The sequence below is a fragment of the Eptatretus burgeri genome, chromosome 2, assembly GCF_056783735.1.
Source record: "Eptatretus burgeri isolate ZD-2024b chromosome 2, Ebu_testis_v1, whole genome shotgun sequence".
Classification (NCBI taxonomy): Eukaryota; Metazoa; Chordata; class Myxini; order Myxiniformes; family Myxinidae; genus Eptatretus; species Eptatretus burgeri.
In genome coordinates, this window is record NC_140962.1 from 6893638 (window position 1) to 6917672 (window position 24035).

General features: G+C 41.5%; 1 protein-coding gene across 2 annotated transcripts in view; it reads left to right on the forward strand.

Annotated features, from left to right (window-relative positions):
- LOC147031324 (uncharacterized) overlaps positions 1 to 12724 on the forward strand; it is a 55733-nt gene extending 43009 nt beyond the window's left edge. For both annotated transcript variants that reach the window (XM_085861701.1, XM_085861711.1), the window contains exons 14-16: positions 6388 to 6470; positions 7628 to 7722; positions 11464 to 12724. In XM_085861701.1, coding sequence (XP_085717827.1) covers positions 6388 to 6470; positions 7628 to 7722; positions 11464 to 11498 — 213 coding nt within the window. In that variant the 3' untranslated portion in view covers positions 11499 to 12724. The remainder of the gene's footprint in view (positions 1 to 6387; positions 6471 to 7627; positions 7723 to 11463) is intronic.
- The last annotated feature ends 11311 nt before the right edge of the window (positions 12725 to 24035 follow it).

Consider the following 24035-nt stretch of genomic DNA (forward strand, 5'->3'; position numbering starts at 1 on the left):
AAAAATGTTCATTTTACTCAAACACATACCTATAAATAGTAAAACCAGAAAAACTGATAATTTTGCAGTGGTCTCTTAATTTTTTCCAGAGCTGCATGTGTGGTATTTCTAAAATCCTCAATTTTAATCCGATTGACTTGAAATTTGAAGAGGTTTGATATTTCAGGTCAATGAATTCAACCACCAATTATTTTGTAGATCCACATCGGCCAAAAGATATTGGCCGGATTTCTAAAATTTTCAATTTTCATCCGATTTACTTGAGATTTAAAGAGGAGTTGCATATTTGGTCATTTAATTTTTTTTGATTTTGATTTGTTTAAATTGAAAAAATTTTCAATTTTGAATTTTTTGAAAATTTTTGAGGTCTAATTTGTTTAATGGATTTTGCAAGTATCGTGCTCTGCATGACGTCTTCTTCTTGTTTATTTTATTTGAGGTGGTGGTTATTTAAGTTCAATTGCAAAATGTTCTGGGAGAATTCCCTGGTAGTCTATTATCACTTTTTTTTTGTCATATCATACATCATACTACTGTATATACCCCGTTTTTGGGCCCATCTCTCAATGGTGAAGAATCATTAAAAAAAAAAACAATTTTAACTCTCGTATGTGGATTCGGATCGTCACTAAATTTGAATTGATTGGTCCTTGTTTGTCACACACCCAACCTGTCCACCAAATTTCGTCCTAATGTGTGCATAACTTTTTGAGATATCCTGCTCGCAGACAAACAAACAAACAGACTGACAGGGGCGGAAACATAACCTTCGTCCACCTTCAGTGGCGGAGATAACTAGAGCGAGCAATCAAAGATTGCATGCCCTCACCCGGACTTGTGTACTGAAACCCAAACTCCAACCAATTCGACTTGACGCTCACCCACATCCACACACCTAATCACCTACATTTATACATCCATACTGATGCTTTTCCTTTACTGTTTGGCCATGTTACCAGCACTATCACTCGCAAGACTTTTTCAAACGTTTTGGGTTAAAAAATTTCAAAAACACGTGAAAACAAGGCAAAAAGAATTAGCACGGCAGAGGAAACATGATTTTGTAGGAAACTTTCAAAACTGGTGGTGGTGGTGGCACACGCTGATTGGTGCAGCGCCAACCAGTGTACGCCGTCCTCTTTGTTTGAGCACACGCCTCAAATGCGTGCGTGTTATCACGCTGAACTTTTGAATAATTTTATGGAGTTTTTAATCAACTTTTTACTTACGAAATCTTTAGATAAGTATATTGATGACTTCCGTTTCTGTTTGTTTGTTTGTTTGTTTGTAGGCACGATAACTCGAGAACGGAAGAAGCTACCAATGTCAAATTACAGCACGTGATTCAGGAGGGTGATGGCTAGCGCCGATTAGATTTTGGTCAAAATTGGTCAAAGGTCAAAGTCACAGTGAGGTCAAACATCCAAAACATTTGAATTTTGATGGTTTGGTACAGAATCATCGTAGAAACTTTTGGTTTGTGTCGCTACGTTCTCGAGAGACAGCTTTTATTAGACAAGGTCAGAGGTGAAGTTGACGATTTCGTAAGTACCAGTCTATGACTGCTTGTTTGTTTATTTGTTTTATTGTAAAAAATTTCCTCTGGTGGAAAAAGCGTTTGAAGAGGCAGTGTTATATGAGGTATGCCTGTATCCCAAAATCGATACACCATAACCAAGTAATTACAGACAAGATGGCACGAAAATAGATTTACAATATGATTAGTATTACAGGGAACAAATAACAACAGTAAGACAAGACGGATATGGTGTTGTATACTTGGTCTTTGACGTACGACTTGCAGAACTGAGAAAATAGAATGGATTTGAAAAGAAACTTCAACCAGAAGCAGTCTGTCATTCTCTAACATTCTGCCTTGCAGCACACCAATCTCAAGTGGAACATTATGAGATGGAATACTATCAAAAATGATCCATCTGCTCATGAAAGAAAAGGAATAATCGTTGAAGCATCGCCTCCAGGATACCATTGGCAGACATCTTCGAAAGAAAGGCAGGGTGCCAGACAATATTAAAGGGTTGAGAGATGCCTCTAACTTCTCATTTTGAGGTTTGAGGAGCGTCCATCCATTGTTGAGATAAAAGAAGCAATATATCTATTGCATAATAACTGGGAGGAAACCAAACTGATTTATTATCTGAGTTGGAGAAGAGATAATACCTGAGGACTGCAGTAATGGTAAATTCCTTTTGGCCATGATGGGGAGGAGACTGACCAGTCCTGTAGTTGAGTGGATCACAATTGGAACCCTTCTTTTGAATTGGGGTGACATGGCTAGCTTTCCAAGATAAAGGCGGATGTCCATCTGAGAAATATCCAGAGAAAAGGATAGGACCGAAGCACAGATTTATGGGTGTTACAGCACCATTACCATCAGGAGCCAGTTGCAAAGGAGGTATGACCACTGACTCAAAACTTCTCAACCTTCATGGGAGAGCAGTTTGTCATTGGAGGGAAGTATGGGGGTGGGAAACGGAGGATTGGGGATTATGGCCTCTTCAGTAAAAATAGGGGTGAGATGTTTGGCTTTTCATTAGTACGTGTCATACATGACCCCATTGTTTTTTTTTAAGAACGAAGGAACACATTTGAACAACCACCACCATGCTTTGGAGGATGGTTTGAGACTTGAACTTGTATCTGAGGCCAGCTTGATGTTGAGCTCTGGTTCATTGAAGTACAGTACTATAAATACACACTGGTTCCAGTTGGGGTCTCCTCCCAATTGTGGGAAGCAAGCTGTTGCTTAGTTATGGCCTCACCACATGCGCAGGCTGACAGAATGGCCGAGAGGTACGCACACTCGCCTCTAAGCTGTCTAACATGGGTTCGAATCCTGACCCAGCTATAAGCTGCCATCCCATTGTTTCACAGGCAGGGTGATTCATCAATGTGTGCGCTGTCTCTCGGATGGATGTTAAGTGGGCATCCTGTCTGCCGGCATTATTTAGTTGACATTAAAGATCCCACGGTATCCTTTGCAAAGAGTCTCGGCGGGCTATTGCCGACACCATGAACAAATTCCAAATTCCTGTTCTAACCTACAAAGGGCACTGCATCAGCGGCACAGCGGCGCCCTCAGCCGTTAGTGATGCTACCCCGCAGCTTTGCACTGCATGCAAAAGAAGAAGAATAACTGAGTTGATGTACCAGCATATTGGGATGTTGCATTACACAGTTTGAAGCATCAAGGTATGAACTGTTGAAGGAAAGAAAGCAGAAAACAGACCATTCTTTGAAGGAGGTAGTGGATTTCAGAGCAGATCAATCTACAGTACCTTGCAGAAATGTTAATGCATGTCAGTGCCTTGATGGCTCTCGATAAAATTGCCAAGGAGAGAGCAACCTTCACAAGGACATAATCATGAATGGTGCCAAGAAGAGCAGAAGAGAAGCAGGATAGGTTTGAACGGAAGTTTAAAACCATCAGATAAAACAGAAAATGACTGGCATTTGGAGAGTTGTGAGCAGGAAAGAAACACACTGATGCTGGTTTAATCAACTTGGCTGCACAGCCAAGAATTTGTCTGCGATACCATGGAATGTAGTTTGAGGACCGACTATTAAAAAAAAGAAACATGGGTGATTTCTTCACTAGGAAGGTCAAGTTAATATATAAATAAGCAGAAAGTTTTGAGCATCATGGGACCTTGGATGAGTGCAGATTTTGATGCGGTCGATACACTTTGGTACATTATGGGTGATGAAGGTTGTGGTCAAATTTCATCAAAATTGTTTGTGAAGTTTCGGAGAAGAGAGCAAGTACCTATTTTGTGTGTGGGGGGGACGGGGTCAAAGAAACCGGAGAATGGTACCATCCCAGCCTCGGCTGAATGTTGGCAAGCTCAAGGATGAGAGGGTAGCTGAGGAGTTTGCAAACTGGCTGAGTGAGGATTTGGGGGGTCTGGGTGCTTTGGGGAATCCTGAGGAGTTGTGGAGTGCCTTCAAGACCACCGTCCTTGACGTTGCCAGTGGATGTCTTGGAACTCACTGTGGGGCAAAAAAGAATTTTGTGTCTCAAAGGACACTGGATACCATTGATCAGTCGCAGGGCGAGGCTTAATGGCAGAGCTGAGCTGTTCAGGGAGTTCAGGTGTAAAACTGTACATGTGCTGAGGGTGGACAAGGAGGCCTATGGGTGAGGAATCTGTGAGGGGGTAGAGCATCACCTGTCGTCATGTTGTTGGTCTTCATGGGAGTATTGTTGGTCTTCATGGGGTGCCACCAAAACTGATCGATTAGATGTCTGAACTATACTCTGGTACTGAGTATAGTACCATCACATGGTACCATCTCTGACTTATATACAGTTGTTACTGGAATTTGTCAGGGATGTGCACTGAACCCCACACTTTTCAGCACTTGTATGGATTGGATTCTAGGGAGGATGTCGGAGAGATCAAGCTGCGGTGCATCGTTTGGGAATTTGAAGATCTCTAACCTTGATTTCGCAGATGATGCATTCATCTTTGCAGAGACTCTGGATATCCTTTTGGGGACCCTCAAGATGCTGAGTGAGGAGTCGGAGCTGCTGGGATTATGGGTTTCCTGGGTCAAAACTAAGATCCAGGCTTTCAATGACACCATGGATGCTGCTATCTTGTCTGTACCCATTTACGGTGAGGATGTTGAGGTCAGGGAGAGATTCACTTACCTTGGCAGTGATATTCATGTTTCTGCCGGCTGTGAGCCACAAGGTAAATCGACATCTGGGTGAGGCCTGGGACGTCATGGATTCACTGGATCATTGGGTGTGGCGCTGTCGGTGCCTGTACAGGAGGACGGAAGTCCAAGTCTTCAGGTCCTTGGTGCTTCCAGTCTTGCTCTACAGATGTGAGACTTGGACTCTGACCAGCGATCTGAGCTGGAGACTTCATTCCTTTGGTACCAGGTCTCTTCAGAGAATCCTTCACTATCGCTAATCAGACTTTGTGTCCAACGAGCGGGTTGCTGGGAGAGACTCAAATTGAATTTGTTACATGTATAGTCCGTGAGCATCAGCTGCAGTTGTACGGACATGTGGTTCGTTTTCCTGACGCTGATCTTGCTCACCAGATTTTCTCAGCGAGGGAGCCTCGTGAATGGAGGAGGCCAATGGGCCGACCACGTGCCTCATTAGTTGCAGCAGGTTGACCAGCGTCTCAAGGAGATGGGGATGGGCCAGGCATATGCCTGTGGGATGGCCAGACGGAGGCCCCTGGAGTACCGGCGGAAAGTGGACGCAGCGACGCGCTGCTCCGGCGCATGCTCCTATACCTGACCTGACCTGACAGAGCCTCTACTAATGCTGGTGTTTTTTGTTTTTTTTATCCATATTTTCCAAAATTGCCACCACTTACCTTAATTGGAGCATGTCCACGAGATAGCATGACTTGTGACCACCCTGTGAAGTTAAAGTTATCTGTTTGGCATTAAACGAAAAAGAATCAAAATATGGCAGATTGATAATGGTAAAAACCCGAGGCTTTTGGCTTGGAAGCCTAATGAAACATAAAATTAGCTGTACTTGGGGAGTCGACATCGGAATTGGAACTAATTATACTTCTTTATTGGCCCCAAATAGTCCCACTTCCTCGTTGGGTCATTGGGGGGTTATATTTGGCCCAAGTTTAATTACAAACTGGCTGGTCTGGCTTGATGTTCAACTGAAGATGTTTTGGGCAGAACTTTTTAACTTCTTCAGCGTGCCAGTGATGATTCGACGACTCTTCAGGTAATGCGCCATTGGATCTTTAACACCCACCAAATAATGTCATCACATGGGATGTCCAGCTTAACGTCCCTCCGAGGTACTGCATACGTTTTGCTGCACCCTGCCTGCGAAACCTGGATCTGTCGTTTTATAGTCTGCTCGAGAATCAAATCCAGGTTAGACAGGTCACAGGTAAGTGTACTTCCTCTTTGCCATCCTGTTTCACGATAATGCCTCAGAGCAAGGTCTCTGAAAATGAAATGTTGGAACAAACAGAATGTTTATTGAGGTATGCCAATCACCACGGGAAGTAAACAGAAGCTGATGTTCCAGGCATTAACCCTTCATGGCTTTCCTTTGCTCCGACTAAGGGTCAATGCCTGGAACATCAGCTTCAACTTGCTTTCCACAGCAGTTAGCATATCTGGATCGACATTCTGTTGATCCCATCCATTGTTCTACCTGTCTGCATATGCACATCGAGTTCTTCATTCTACGAATGAAAATCCTTTCATTCTTTTTTTACAGATGACTGCATCGTACTACGTTGTTCATTGTGTACTTCAGGCATGTTTTTGAATAATTGCTGTTCTACCTTAAAAGGATTCTAATTGTTGGGACATGACACTTATATTTGCCTCACCGTGCTTTTTCTATTTCGACACACATTTCAGATCCTGTTTGAACACACCTACCCAGACATAGCATCTGTGGGCAGGTACCTTGGAAGCCCTCTGAGTTTTGCCTATTCAATTTGGTAAGCACATTGTTTTTCTTTCCTACTGTTGAACAACTCGAGAGACATTAAAACGAAGTCTTCAAGAGGACTTTTGATCTGATGGTTGCAAAAAAAAATTCGAAATCATTAAGTTTGAACTTCAAAAAATTTTTTTTGCAATTATCTTATCAAGGGTAGGGTTAAAAACAAATGTTTGTTTAAATGAGAGTTCACGGTATCTCTGGTAGAATATGGCCCTCTGTTTGTTTGGTTCACACACACACACACACACACACACACACACACACACACACACACACACACACACACACACACACACACACACACACACACACACACACACACACACACACACACACACACACACCCTCGTGTGCAGCCTTGTGGGGTGCTGGTTGCATCATTGGTTATGGACGTGGCTGTGCCGCTGATGTGGTGCCCCTATTACCATTGCCAAACTTGGAAGGATGACAGGCTGAGTCAACCCCACCTGGTGTTAATTCAGCGGAAACGGGTCTCAAACTCAGAATCCTAAGATCCCAAGCCAGCCACCCTAACCGCTAAGCTAATGCTAGACTTATGTTTGGTTCACTTAACCAATGAGAATATATATATATATATATATATATATATATATATATATATATATATATATATATATATATATATATATATATATATATATATATATATATATTTTAGCCTATTGTACTGGAATTCACTTTTCAGCATTGGTTTGTTTGCCAAGTGAAAACTACATTGTGAATGAAAGACCTGATTCAGCCATGAATGATTTATTGTTTGAGTCATCAAAATCTTCTTTCATATGGCTAGATTGAAAGCAGCATTTCTCTCGGACAAGTAATCGCCACAATCCACCGGAGTAACTAACTTCCTGAACCACAGCATGTTCATCACACTTATCAATGCCAAATAGCTTTTGGTCCAAACCTTTAATCAGTGATCAAGTTCATGTTTTGATACTTCTGAGCAACAATGTTTTTGACATTTGTAAACAAGCGTACGTCTTCCATTATTGCAATGTGGATCCTGCTGACATCCGTGAGCGATGTGATGAGTATTGTTTTTGCCATTTGTCTCATATATTTTGCATTTACCATGAATGTACAGGCTATGTTTCATTCCCCTCTTTCTTTCCTCAATATGCACCGCAGTATTGGCGATGACTTGAAGGGGAAAAATCGCTTCCGTTGTTACTTGTTTCAAGCAGCCACCAAAGAATGCTCCGAGGAGATTGTCAAGAGGATTGGTATGTGGGAAATGATGGACTTATCCTGAATGTGGATACCTGGTTAGCCTTTTAAAATGAAAAATCAAACGCAGTTGAGTAACCTGAGACTCTGGGGATGCACGGTTCGTTAATGCTTACAATGTGTAAGCATACCCTGCTAGTGTGTGTATACATATATACATATATATATATATACATATATATATATATATATATATATATATATATATATATATATATATATATACATATACATACATACATACTTGTACTAGCTTTTACGACATATCTGAAAGTAGTGAACCACAGATTTGCAGGACAGCAGACCCTCCTAGTCCGTGGGGGTTACGTTCTTGAAAAACACCGCATTGGGCAAAACCACGATGTGCAAAGTTAAGACCTTTACTTATGGGGAAAAATATGGTTTGGGGAACAAACTCTGAAATTTATCAACTTTTTTTCCTAAACTACAATCTTATAAATAAAAAAACACTTGTACATGTACTTAAGCTTGTACATGTTTTTGATGATGGTGATGATGATTGAGGGCGTTGAAGGTTATTGAGATGATGTTGACATCCCTGGCTTTGGGTCATCAGGGTCATCAGGTTTTGTGAAGGAAGTGATATTTGTCTGCTTTGCCTTATTCTGCATGTCCTTTTACACCTCGGTATAATGTGCCATGATAGTGTCTATCTCATGCTTCAAATTTGAGCACCTCTCCATGAAGACTTCTTCTTCTTTTGGTTTTAATGGCGTTTGAGTCGTGAGGCTCTATACGCCACGCACCTAAACACTTCAGTTGGAGCGGACAAGTACAGGTGACCTTATATTGTTTGACCCGTTTCTGTCATGAATTTCAACAACAATTTGCAGTCAAGGGTGCTTCTGGCTTCATCGGCAGTTTGTCCGGCACACCCGACCATCTGATTTCCATCTCTCAGATGAAGTGGAAGAGGTGCGATCTGGGTGCCATGTACCAAGGGCATTGTGTGAAGATGTGATCCAAATCTTCGGGAACTGTACACCGATTGCAGAACCCTGTAGGGTGACATCCTATCCCATGTAAATAGGAGTTTAGAGCAAAATGTCTGAGCCTGTAGAGGATTGTCGGGTCTCTAAGAGAGAGTTGTGGAACTCCATGAAGACGAGCAAAAACCTCTCGAGATATGTTCCTCATTCTGCTTTATCCCACGTGTTCTCCTCCACGTTCCTCAACTTTATCTTATTTCCCCCCCTCCTTGCTTCAAAACAAACAAACAAAATATTTTCACTTGGAAAAAAAATAAATAAATCACGAACTCATTCTGCCTCCAATTGCCTTCCTCGGTTTATTCTGTATTTCTTCCTTTCTCAATTGAACCAACATTCCTCGTTAATTTGCTTCTTACTTTAAAAGCATTTAATAATAATATCTTGTAGTGTTTCATATCAAAATGTTTCATACCACGATATCAAACTATATCACTCGATATCAAACTAAATCATGTGATAGCACCTGATGGCGGTATGTGCAGCATGATATCAAAAGAGCAACTGAGTCTGCAATGGAGGGCAGCGTGAGGCTGTGAGGTGAGACGGAGATGCGGGGTTGTGTATTCCTCTGCACCAGACCGCGATAGAGCGAGGGACGCATGCCGCAATCGGTACGTTGGCACAATAATTCAACCGCGATAGAGTGAAACTGCGAAGCAGAAACCCACAATCGGGGCGTGCCTGCAGTATTAATATACAGAAAACAATCACAAATAAGCATAGTGCAAGGGTTGATAAGCAAGTCTGCGGCCTGACATAAAAGTAGGAAAATAGTAAGGGTCGTTACTTTTTCAGGATTACATAGGAAATTTAAATTGAGGTTATTGTAGAAATTGAGGGCTGTTAAATCAGATGTACGATTGATAAACTCACAAAAGTCCAATACATGCCGACGTTTTTCATCATTACTTTTCAATACATTGTCAGTATGCACTACACAGTGTACTAAGTTTGAAAGAAAGTATGTAAGGGTATTTTTATGTCTGCTTTGTTTTACAGTACTTTCTTTCAGATGTCTTGGACTATTGTATCTTAATTATAGAAATTGGTCATCACCCCATGGATTTTTATTTTTTTAATTTTTATCTAAATCGGAATCAATTACACTGGTCTGCGTCATTTCAGAGGTCTAGGTTTTCTCAACGGTTCCTATATGCTGTTTGCATGCTGAATTTAGAAATGTATCTCATTTCACTCAATCAGGTCAAATTTTTATGCTATCTCAATTTTAAGGAAAAAAAAATAATCAAAATTTTTGTTTTTTAATTAGCATTTTTAAAATTGAAAATCAGACTTTGTACATTGACAGAAAATGTACAAACTATCTATCTATAATTACAGCAATGTGTGTGTGTGTGTGTGTGTGTGTGTGTGTGTGTGTGTGTGTGTGTGTGTGTGTGTGTGTGTGTGTGTGTGTGTGTGTGTGTGTGTGTGTGTGTTTGTCTGTCTGTCTGTGTCTGTGACCACCGTTTCGGTTGTCGAGATTTTTCTCGACAACCACTCGAGGTTGTCGATAGTTTGTACATTTTCTGCCAATGTAAGTCTGATTTTGAATTTTTAAAATGCTAATTAAAAAAACAAAAATTGATTATTTTTTCCTTAAAATTGAAATAGCAGAAAAACTTGACCTGATTGAGCGAAATGAGATACATTTCTGAATTCAGCATGCAATAAACATACAAGAACCGTTGAGAAAACCTAGACCTCTGAAAAAAAATATTTCAAATGCAGCCCAGTGTTATTGACACGTCAGGATCTACCTGTCTGTCATATATGATATTCGGTGTTGAATTGAAAGCTCGAAGAGGGAAGTAAAACGGTTTGTACATCATGTTACACAGGCAATATTTGTGCAGCATAAATGTGTGTACAGTATACACTAACTTCACATGATGTCCTTCACCCAATGAAGGCGACCCTGCCTGATTAATCCCACTATCTGACGACAACTATTTTGTAACTGGGAAATAAACGATTCCTTGCCTGTTTAGAATGCACCATGGTTACTTTTTGGACTGTAGAGTAGCCTCTTAGCTGTGCTATACAGGGATGCTTTTGGTTTACACTGATCCTGACAATGGCCCAACGGCCAAAAAGGATGAAATTAGTAAGGTTTAGGTATTTGTTGTGTTGTTGTTTGTGTTAATGCTAATTGGTAAATTTGTTTTTCCTCTTCAAACTGCCCTTTCATGTTGCACATATGTTCTTCCAGTAACCCCTCCTTATTAACCCCCACTCCCTTGTTTACTTTTTTAATCCTCCTCTGTGGAATTAAAGTTTCTTCCTGCTCTAACTCCCGTGACAGATTCAAAAGGCTTTATGAATGGTGAGCTTTATTATTTAGATGTAGCCAGTGACATTCATCCAGCCATCAACAGACTGGAGACTACCTCAGGGTTGCCATCAGACCCATTGTTAGGACAACTTGTTTGACCAACAGAAAAAACACACGACAGTAGAGGGCAGCAAGAACTGCCCAGGAGTAACGTGTTGACATATCTCGTGTCTGCGGTGATATCTCCACTGAGAAGAACAGCAGTTGAATAACTCATTATTTTTTTTTCTTCTTTGCAGTTAAGTAGTTCAAATTGATTGCTTTACAGCCACATCAACATAGATGAGTTTATTTTCTTTCTTTTTTTTCATGCTATAAATCCAGCAAAGCTTTACAGTTAGTGTTACTTCCTTGATAACCATTTGTTTGTATGTACTACTGTATTTCAGCCACGGGCTTCTCCCGAACTCGGTGGTCAGTATGAAAACAACCCAGTCTCCTTGGTGCAGACCTCTAAAGTGGTGGAACCCTACTGGTTCAATAACGATGGAGGGCGTAATTCAATGTCAATGCGAGGGTTCTTCCCTTCGTTTTGCAACTGATGTCTGACGTCCAAAGAAATCGCTTTACAATGCAAGAAATTCTTTGCAACTGCACTTTTAATAATCGTTACTGAAATAGTTGTACCAAGTTTTTATCCCCACCTGATCTTCTTATAGGTCATGGTAAAGAAATGATCATGAATTTACCATCAGAATGAATTATCCTAAAGAAATGATCCTTCTAGATTTGCTCTGTTTATCAAAAGTTCCTTGTAAAGATTTAAATTTTTTGTTGTCTTTTTTTTTGTTTGTTTTTATTGGATGTTTATATTTGTTTGTTTGTTTTTGCTTTTCCAAAGCTCAGTATCTCGTATCTAGATGGTTTCATTTTATTGTTCATACTGGTAAAAGTCCATTGTTTAACTCGACCTCCTTTCTGACCATGTGTTGCCTGGTTTGTTTTGTCCAAATGATTCTTGATAAGTTGGTAGACAGAGCATTGCTCATTATCTGCTGAGATAAAGTAAAGAGAAACACAGGCTTATTCCTTTTCTATTACACAGCAAGCCGGAAGATCAAGTTGCTCTTCATATGGTTACTGACAGTTCTCAACAAACATACTAAGTATTTGAGTGTTCATAACGTATCATATTCTAGTGTTGATTAAAATAAGGTTTTTGTTGTTTTTAAGGGGTGGGAAAGGGAGAGGGGTTCAGCTCGGTTAAATATTGTAAAACTGTACAACTTGTGCCAAATTAGCACCTTTTTTGTATTTTTTTTTTGTAATGCAGTATCCATGAGTTACAATTGTTTGTTTTTTTCAACTCTTCCACAGGTATTCTCCTGATTATGCTGATTAATTATAGTGTTTTGTAGATTAGCCTTTTTCATTTTTGGATTCGTTAGTTATTTTGCAAAAAGACAGTGAGTGAGCTGAATGGTATGTTGTGGTTAGCTTTTGTTGTTTTGAAATTGATTTCAGTGTTTATTTTGGGGATTTTTGGTTAATGAAATTATGCATGCCAACAAAGTATGGTCACATGTTGCAAATGTATCATTGGAATGTTTTCATCTGTTTAGAACCATACAGATCTACGAGGGAAATTAGGTCATGTTTACATGCCAACAGTGGGATGTATTTTGGAATAAAATCTTTTGTATTTCAGCAGTCTTCTTTCATATGCACACAATTTCTTTTTTGTATACAAAGTTGAGGCTCGTGGAAGAGCTAAAACACAGTACGGATCAGGATGCAACAAAAGGAAAAGCAGAAAGAGAAGGGGGAAACTAACAGTAGGGCCGAGGGACAAAGTACTGTCATGGTATCAGCACGTGCCGGGCTCACGAGATGCATACTCGGACCCGCCACCACTACTAACTTTGAGGCCACTGGATCATGGATAACTCCATGGCCCGATGGGCTAAACAACCGTAGACGCCAGCAAAAGCAATGGCATCGAGCAGGGTCCTCACGTCCACAGTCTCATTACCTACTTGTTGGTACAACTACCTTAGCGAGCATGCCTTCAACGTGCACCCGAGTACTTATGGCCGAGCGGAACCATGGGTGCAGCATTTGCTAATCAGTGGGGCTAAAATTTCCTATCTCTTGTTTATGAACATGCTATATTGGATCGATGAATGAAAGGACGTAAACAAGGCTGATTTGAAAGATAACAATTCTGTCTTTACACAGGCATGCAAGCAACAAGCAATCAAAGGTGAAAAGCAAAAGCCACAAAGAAAAGACTTGCCCTTGATGTGTATTTCCCTTTTATACAGACTTACTGAGACAACAGACATGGTGCCATCATTCATTTTGGGAAGGAGATGAGAAAGAAGCAGAGCTGAGTGTGGGAATGACTCGTCCCTTACCTCATGCAACCGAGCGGGGTTGCGTCGGGAAAAATATTGTGAGGGGGCTTTTAGGGGTGAGGGGTTGTGTGGTACACTGTCGGTGTTGTGGCAGAAGCGTGTGGTGTGAGTGTATATGGAGCTGCACAACACCCCAGGTACTTCAACATGGCCCCGAAGCTTGTGGGCCCCTCAACTCTGGCATGACTTGCTCCTGTGCCTCGTAGACCAGCGCAGCTGGATCCAGTGTGACCCGCACTCCACCAGACAATCTGCCGAACAGGTAGACTGAGATGTACTCGTGCCTCTGGTGCAGACTACAGCCACAAACTGAACAGAGTCATGGCTTTTGTAAGAGCCATGCCGGGCATGGCTTTGAGGGAGAAAACTTCATGCGAACGTCTTTCCCATTGGTGTGCGGCTGATGGGGGGCAGGTGCAGCGATGGTGGGGGGGGGAGGCTGTGGAAAAGCCCCACATTGCTATGCCTCGAGGGACCCCCCCCCCCCCACCATCCCTCATGTGCAGACGTTCCTTTGTACTACGCGGTTGTTTGAGAAGTGTTGTCCCGTATGACGAATGTAGGTGTGCAGGGAAGGAAGAATGTGGGAAGGTAATTTGACCGGTCTGTAGGATTAATAGTTTATTGTGAGGGACTGATTAACAGATGGTTAATTGTGAATAATAGATCACACCGGGGATACACAGACTATCCCTTTGATGCATTTCCCCCCTCAAATACCTGGGCACAGGGCAAGGATCGATCTCCACACAAACGAAGAAATAACCCATTCTGAGGAACACGACATATGCATGGGTGCTCTCCTCTGGGTTCCATTTCCAAAACAGTGACAGTACTGTATACAGAGAGAGTTTTGGTTTTAAGAGGGGTGGCTGTGGTGATCTTGCTGTATCTAAGGAGGGTTTGATTCTTGCATTGATTGAAAGAGAAAAAGTTGTTGGAGCCCCTTTGAAAGATGAGGTTGTTATCATGATTGACGGAGGCAGGAGTTGAGAGGCAATTGACAACAAGGGACTGACAGTTGTATGAGGATTTATAACTGGTGGAGAGTGTTGTCAGCAAAGAAATGGACAGGGTTGTTCGTTGCCTGGTCAAGGCATTGATGAAAAGAAGAAAGAGGGACATGGCAGAACCTTGAGGGACACTTGAATTGATGTGGTGAGTGTCATCAACACAGGTAGAGATAGATCACTCAGCTGGGAAACCAGGAGACATGCTGAAGTTGAATACCATACATTGGAAGCTTCACTTAGAGCCCTTTGTGGCAAACCCTGTCAAAGGCTTTGCTGATGTCCAGCACAGCAATTCGACTTTTTGAGAAGTGCTTGAGAGTTGAAGACCATTTGTTGGCAATGTAGACCAGGAGATCACCAGTGGAGCTGGCTTTGCAGAAGTCATATTGGTGGTCATTGAGGAGAAAGCAGGATTTGAAGAGGGTTCAAAGTTGCTTATTGATAAGAGACTCCATGATTTGAGATATTGGAGGTCAGGGTGATGAGACGGTAATTGGAGAGATCAAACCTGTCACCCTTCTTTGGGATGGGGCAGACATAGGCATCCTTCCAGGAGGTTGGATCGGTACTCGTAGGAAAGGAGCGGTTGAAAATCTCAGAGAGTGTTGGAGCAAGTTTTGGACAACAGCAGGAATGCCACCTGGACCAGACGTTGTTGGTGAAAATTGAAAGCAGAGCCTGAAGAACTTTCTGAATGGAAAAGTTGAGGACAGGAGTAAGGGAGTTTGAATTTAGGGAAAGCAGGCATATTTCTACTGGAGTCATCCAGAAGAGAGTTGAATGCAAATTTAGAGGCAAAGGTGTTTGTTTTGGATTTATGAGAGCTGGAGACTGATCCATCGGGGTTGCTGAGTATAAAAAGATGACTCGGAGAATTTAGTGAAGATACACTTGGCCAACCACCAGAAAGCATGGCTGCTGCTGTGGAGAGAGAAGGGCTCATCAGAGGTCCGATGGATAAATGCGGCTTCGGCTGCAGAGATGATGCACTTGCAGTTGTTGTGGGTAACCAGACAAGCACTATTTTTATGATCTGAAGCTGGTTTTCTCTGACTTGATTAAAGCACTTTGACAATTATTAATGTGCTGAATGGCTTATGAAATGTTTGTCTTCATAAATTCCATTATGGATTCGTTGTTAATGTACTGGCACACAGTAAGTGTCATTACTTCACCTTTGTTTTTTTTTTTTCCCCAGAGCATTTTTGTAATGCTTGGAGTGCCATCATTATTGTGAAGTCATGTTCAATCTGCTTATGTAAAGTTACAGCCTCCTACTGTGTTTTTTTTTTTTTCAAAGGATATCTTTGGCACCCCGACAAGTTAATTTAAGGGCCGAATGGCATCCTTTTCAGACCATGACCGAGAATGATGTCAAAATTTAGCCTTCCAGAGATTCTGAAAGCTATGAATGGCCTGCAGAAAGGATGGTGTTCATACCAGAAATAAACATATCTCTCTCTATCGAATGCATCCTGTGGCTGCTGGTTGCATCATTGGTTGGGACACGGCAATGCCGCTGATGCAGTGTCCCCCTTACTAGTACACTGGTACTCATTTTGCTGACCTCGGAAGGATGACAGGCTGAGTCAACCTCCTGGTGTATATTAATTCAGCGGCCAATGGGGCTTGAACTCAGGACCCGAGGATCCCAAGCCACCACCCCAAAACCAGGCTTAAAAAATAGGAGAGATAGACCTATAGAGATAGAGATATCAAAATATATATATATATATATATATATATATATATATATATATATATATATATATATATATATATATATATATATATCTCCATTGGGACCAAACTCTGAAAAGCGTTGGTGCTGCCGAAGCAGTCTCCTTGGCTATTGGACACAATGATGGATGGGTCACCACTCCGACACAGGATACCAGCAAGCTGGCACTCATTTTACAAACCTCAGAAGAATGACAGGCAGAGTTTACCACACCTGATATTCAGGGATTTCAATTCAGGATAATGGGATCCCAAGCCCACCACCCGAACTATTAAGCCAACACCAGGCATGATATATATTAACCGGGGTATACACCGGCCCAGTATACTGGTACTTATTTTCCCGACCTCGGAAGGATGACAGGCTGTCAACCCCCTGGTGTATTATACATTCATATATATATATATATATATATATATATATATATATATATATATATATATATATATATATATATATATATATATATATATATATATATATATATATATATATATATGCACACACACACATAGATCTTCGTAATTTATAACATCAGACTCTCTCAAAATGTGTTTTTTTTTTTCTTTTTCCTGTCACATATTGAGCCTGTTTAAAAAGGCAGAGTAAAAATTATCCATTTCTTATCCCAAAATATAATATTTACGTTGTTTTTTTCATCTGATTCCGTACATAACGCTAATGCCAAGCTCGAAATTCGAACGTGTATTTACAGTGTTGTATATATTCAGTGGTAACTTTAAAACCGGACGTGCTGCAGGTCTAAAAATTTATATTTTGCTATTTGAATACATGCAGATTAACATAATTGGTTGCATTTCATGTTTCCCTTAACTTTTTTTTTGCCCTTTGTGCAACAATATGTGTTCCCACTTTGTGAGGCGTGCACATATAGTGACGGCCACGGGTACCGAGTGTATTATGAGGGGGTTTAATCCCCGCTTGTCCTCGGAAGAGCCGGACATGGGGCCACCGCTCACGATTAACTTCGTGGTGCAGTGGGTTGCTTTAGAACCACAAATGCCAATCAGTTCACCACAAGTTCCAGTGTCCACCATCTAATTTTTCCGTTTAACTGGAGGTCACGTGTTTTCCTGAATAGGGAGCACGCCCTCAGAAAAGCACCAATCTTATCTTGATTAGATCTTAATTAGGGCGGCCGATCATTTTACCGCAGGTGTGTGCCGACTATTATTGGCCAATTTGTGTGGTAATTACCTCCCAGTCTATCTAGGTTTGGATAATGCTGGATCAAGGAAGGAAAGGACAAGCACGGACAGGTTGGAACGTCAACAACACAATTTATTAATAAGGAAAATAAATAAATAAAAATCAATCAAAATAATCGTAAGCAAATAAGTAATCAATCAGGCACTGAAAGAAAAAGGGGACAAAGGGCAGATGCTTATCTCTATGCCTTACTTAACAATTAAACACAGACATGGGTACCCAGCAGATCATTCAGGGGGGGAAAAGAAATTGTCTCGCTCACCAAACAAAAGTCGTACATCAAACAAAAACGTCCTGAAATGAGTGAGCGTACCTTGTCCATTGCCAGCGCCCAGCCTTGCCATGCACCCACTCGCGAACAGGCTTGACCACCAATGGATGTCACCCCCAAGAATCAGGCATGCCAAGAGCAGACCCCGAGCAGAACGCGCAGCAACGGCCCGAGCGTCACCCAGGGCCAGGAGCCACAACGGATGGACAGCTGTTAGGAGCTAAGAGGCACTGTGAAGTGCTGAGGCGCTGTGAGGATCTGAGGAGCTGTGAAGCACTGTGAGATGCTGTGAGGCGCTCTAAGGAGCTGTGAGATGCTGTGAGGCACGGTGAGGTGCTGTGAGGCGCTGAGGCTGTCACCAACTCACTGGCGCCGACTAACTGGAAAAGCCTTCTGACTGACTGAACTCTGACTGACTGGTAAAGCCGTCTGACTGACACCAACTGACTCACAAACTGACTTGTTGACTGACCCGCCAAGAACAGACCTCTCGTTCTCTTTTTATAGACAGCCCTTCTGGGCGGGCGCATACTCCAGCCAAATCCACCCCGCTCCATTTGCGAATCGTTGCCGTGACAACCCGCACGTCCCGCGATTATTCCTGACTTACGATGCCATGTTTATGGTTCTGGATGAATGGCAAAAAGCAGCCATTTGTCAGAATTATCGAGTGAAAACGTGAAGCGCTCATAAAACGTCAACAAGTATCACCTCACTGTTCAGACCAATATGAAAAAGAGCCAGTGAGCATCCATAGAGCTGCTGAATGGGGTGTCAAATGTCGATGGAGAAAGGCGGGTATCGGCATCGGTGAAGGAAATGGGTGTCAACGTCGATGGAAAAAAGGCGGGTGTCGAGCCTCCATTGGGCTAACGGCTATCTCACGTGCATGAATGTGTCTGTCGTAAAGAGAAAAGGGGCTTTCCATAAGAGAGGGAATCTATTCTTTACCCTTCTCGACGCATCACATTTAGAATCCCACCAGACATGGGGAAAGCTATATCCTGGTCATGCATTTCGGAAAATAACTATCTGAGGACCTAGATGTTTTTGTCAGAATTTGTCAGAACGGATTCTGAAATCCGTAACAATATATATATATATATATATATATATATATATATATATATATATATATATATATATATATATATATATATATATATATATATATATATATATATGTATATATTTATACAGAACAAATCAGACAACCACTTGAGCAGGGGACAACTTAGAAATTAGAAACTGGATACGAGACAGCACCAAAGGCTTCAATGATATGCAGAGATGGCCCCAAGTTCGTTATTTTTGTTTTGCAGGAGAAATGCAAGTTTCATACACCTACGACAACACCTTTACAAACACAAAAACCAAAGCCGTATTTCCTCTTTGGTGGGTGACGAGACATGTCACTATTTGCCTAGTGCCCAAAGCAAAGTTTGTTGGAAGTACTGCTTGGAAAAAAAACCACACTCAGCAGGATTGTTTTTAATATACTCCCCTGTTATCTGGAAACTGATTTGTGAATAAGCTTGAAATTATGATCGCAGTTTGTTGGTTTTATCACCAAGCTTCGGTCTTGACAGGAGTAAGTACTGTACAGGTAAATCAGAAATTTAATTACAAATGGAGTCTTGCATTTCTCCCATGACTGCTCAAAATAGAATCTCCAAAAAATCTCGTCTCCCCTAATCAGCCGGGAACTTCTGGCAGACACTAAGTGTAAGCGACTCCAAACTTTCGATCTCCAAAAGCAAAATCTTGATATTTTACGCAAGTGTTCATTGACACCTTTCTAGAGGTAGTGCATGCCAATACCCTACTCATGAGCTCTCAGTACATGTTTAAACTGAATACAACCATAAACTAGAACGACACTCGTTAGAGCGCATACATCAGCCAGGCCGAACAGTTTACGTTTGTATCCCACCAATAGGCTGGATCTGAATCCAGACCTCAACCAAAATCGAATCGGCTTATTCTCGTCACTTAACTAACTCATCCACAGCGTTTTGAGATCATACAATATATCGTTTTTGGCCCAATCTCTCAATGGTGAATAATCATTAAAAAAAAATTTATCAGATCCAGATCTTCATCAAAATATAAACAATTCGTCCTCGTCACACATGCAATCTGTTCACAACTTTTTGAGACATCCTGCTCACAAACATACGGACAGACAGACAGACACAGGTGAAAAAACAACCTTCAGACACAGAGAACTCCAACGCAAGAGGCCATTCAGCCCATCTTCTCATCATAGCATTGGTATCTCCCATGAAGGTTAAAATGGTACTCTCGGATTGCCAACTTGTTTTCTCCATGTTCTATCCATTTCAAATGCTGGACGTCGAGCAAGGAAGCAGCACGTACCATTTTAAAAGTCTTTGGTATGGCCTAATCGCGGTTTGAGACTCAAAGTGCTGATACTCTAACCATTCCGCCACAGAGTCTGTTTTGAAAGTTAATTTCAATCAACAAAAATTAAATAAACAACGTTGCATTTTTGACGTTTTAGAGAGATGTGCATAAACATGAATCTTTATAAACAGCTGCCAATCGTCATGTGACGGGCAGAAGAAAAAAAAATTGGCTCAGCAATTTAGAAAACACGTTAATACGGCAAAGAACTCGGAAATCGGGTGTTATCAAATAATATTTTGCATTGAAAGTCACAAAGAGAAACCGTATAGCCTTTGCAAAGCACACCCCATTAATGTAAAATAACCAATTACTTTAGAAACAGTCACAAGGACAAAGGAAAACACGATCGCTCGTACGTTGCTGAGGTTAAAAGTTAAAACCTACTTTATGCCTGTACCTCTATTTTGGCTGTACCAAGGTATGATGTGTTACCCGAGCATCAATTCTCGACATCATACGTTCCCGGCATACCCAACACCATGAAAGTATCAACTACATTTGTTTTTTTTTATATTTAAAGGTAATGGTTGGTTTCCCCGTAAGCTTTTTGAATCACCAGGTGAGTCGCCTCCACTCCGGCGCGGCAAACGCTGCCTGTTCCAAGTTCCGTACAGATAAAGTACATTTAAAGGAGAACCACAAAGGCTTACCATTCAATATAATTCTTTAAATATGGAATTGAAGTGAAATTTTTTTTAAAAATCAATTCAAAAATATATCAAGTGACAGAGAACACAAAGTGCCAGACGATGCTTTTCACACCTCAAACCAACATGGAGAATCTCCAAACATGAGGTCATGGACGTTAGTTTATTTTATATGCATCGATATCGAAGTGGATAATAAAAGTAGGTCACACAAAAAGGTTGAGGTAAACAGAGTCTCGAGATTATCGTGTGTGTGGAAATGAAATAAAGCCACAGACACTGGCATCTCCGAGCGTTTATAAGCGATTCGAAGTATGAAAATGAAGCATTTGATGATATGAGTGAGGAAAGTGACAAAAACATTTTTGAGCACTTTTTCATTAAGAAGCTGTTGCGGCCTGTTCCAAGCCAAGGAATTTGTTGAGCAGGCCAAAAAGAAAAATGACGAATTAAGACCCCCAGCGAGGGACAGTGCGAGGTGACCAACGATGAGCCTTGACAAAGGATATAATTAAAGCCGTTAATCATCTTCAAAAGGGGTGTTTTAATTAACTCAAAACCCAATTTTCACTCTCGCACTCCCTCAGACTTGTTTTTGTATGCGCACAAAGTTTCAGGCTGCTAGGTTTCATCGTTTTGGAGTTATGGAGGAGACACACAAACAGACTTACACACCGACATGCTGACATTTATTATGATAGATGAAGTATTATTATTATAGATGAAAATAAAATGTGTCGCATGTTGCTCATTGATGTGATAATGCAGTGATTTTGTGGTATTTTATTTCATATGTTGGTATCTACAGTAGAATTGAGGCTCATGGAAAAGCTACAACCCTGAACAGACCACCACCGGGTTTAACAGAAAGAAAATAACAGCCGAAAGAGGGGTTGGGGGAAATAGACCAACAGTGGAGTAGAGGAACAAAATAGAGGAAGACTTGTAGGAATAAAGGACAAGTGGACGAATGAGAGTAAGGGGAGGGGGTGACCAGGATGGATACAGCCACAAACTGTCAATCACAGAAGTGAAAGGGGAAACTGGGGAAGAAGCATAAGTGGAACAACAAAGAAGAGGTTGAGGGAATGAGGGGAAGGGGAGGGAAAAGGAAATCTGGAAGGAGGTGGGCTTGGGGAGGGTATAAAAAGATCAAGGTTGCAAATGGGGGATGCCGATGACCTGAGATGGTGTGAACAGCTATCTTGAAGTATTTTGGAAAATTAAAGAAAAAAAACAATGGAGGATATGGGATGCAGATGACCTGAAAAAAAGAAAAGAACAGAGAATAAAAACATTGCTGGAACCATAAAGAAAACATTGTTTTTGTTGAAGTACAATAGTAAATTGACCAGGACCTCAAGAACTCCTTGGAGGTGCGAAAGATACATTCATGCACGTAAGCCTTACCTTTTCATAACCTGTGAGGTGCGAAAGCATTCCAGTTGAACATTTTCCAGACCACTACTCCACCTCTTGCCACTTCAACATTGCCATGAGGCATTTGGAGTCCAATGATTCATAAGGTTTCCACCACACACAAACAAAATTATTCCAGGTTTTTGAATCAGTATGGAATTCGTTATTTGATGTCGGTGACTACTCCCACTCGCCTATGGGGCCCTTTCAGCATTCACAATAGCACTTTAAGTGGTTTTAGATATCTGAAATTAGAAGCCCAAGTTGCTCAAGGATGAGTTTGCACATAAAACATACAATAAGAAGACAGTGCGCAGGATCACGCACGCACACACATGCACACACACGTGTGTTTTGTTACCGCTGGTACCCTGAACAAATTCCAAATTCCTTCTCCAAACTACAGGAGGACTACGTCAGTGTCATCATCACACCTTTGCGAGAACTGATGGAAACCCACAGAGGCCACAGCCACGTACTGTGAACGACGACGTCGGCGATGACTGATACCGATGACGATGGCAATAATGATGAGCATTGGATGAATACAATATTTCCTTATTCCCTTTTCAGATCACTTTTCAGATGAGAATAAGCCATTAAAAATATAAATCGCCATTTGACAAGCTTGACAATGAAATATGAACATATCAGAGTGAAGAAGAATCTGTTAACAAAGGCTATGATGAAAATGGAAACAATAGCCTGGGAAAGTTGTGTCATACATTTCGAGGCAGTGCAGAAGCAGGCCGTCGGGGTCTGCACTGTCCGAGTCATTGAAAGGCTTTTGCTCTGTAAAAGAACTTGCTTGCTTCCATAAGTCTCTCAGGCCGCCCGCCCAAGAGTTAACTCCCTCGAGAGGAGGACAATACATTTCCCTCTGATGTGCCAAGCCCAGTTTGGAATTTTGGTGGCAAAGGGTTCTGTTTGAATTCACGCCAAAACATCGTTCCACAGTCCCAATGGGGTTTTGAGCCAGAAACCAAAAGTCGTGATTAACTCAATGTCGGGACTACTTAAAGTTTCATTATTTCATCAGGTGAAATTTTTTTTTTTTCAATAGAGAACCTTTTCTTTAGAGAACCATTCAAAAAAAGTTCAAATCCCGCTCAGATGTTGAATTAATACCAGGTGGGGTTGACTCAGCCTGCCATCCTTCCGAGGTCGTCAAAATGAGTGCCAGCTTGCTGGTATACTGTGTCGGAGTGGCGACCCGTCCAGGATTGTGCCCAATAGGCAAGGAGACTGCTGAGGCAGCACCAACGCTCTGCACGGAGTATGGTCCCAATGGATGGCTATATATCGCCAATGACCACAATCAATGGTGGTCATGGCTATTGATTCACACAAACGTTTTCTTTTACATTTACACACTGGTGTGTGTGTGTATGTGTATATATATATATATATATATATATATATATATATATATATATATATATATATATATATGTTTAGTGGAGTAAATCACTGCAGTATCTTGAAGTACGGGCTGTCCTCCAGGGATGTGTTGAGTTACCAAGCAGTGAGCTCGTGCTTGGCAATAAGCCAGCCATTCCTTATCAATGGTTTTCAATGGAATGCTTGAGTGCTTAAGCCACTTGGCAAGTACTTTCCAAAAAGCTTGGTAACTGAATACAGCTCATTATATAGGGATAGGATATATGCCAGGTGTTGGCAAAGTGGTTAGGGTAGCGGCTTGGGATCCAAAAGGTCCTGAGTTCAAGCCCTGTTGGCCGCTTGAATTAATACACACCAGGAGGTTGACTCAGCCTGTCATCCTTCTGAGGTCGGCGAATTGAGTACCAGTGTACTGGGCCCGGTGTATGCCCCGTTAGAATGGGTGTACCATA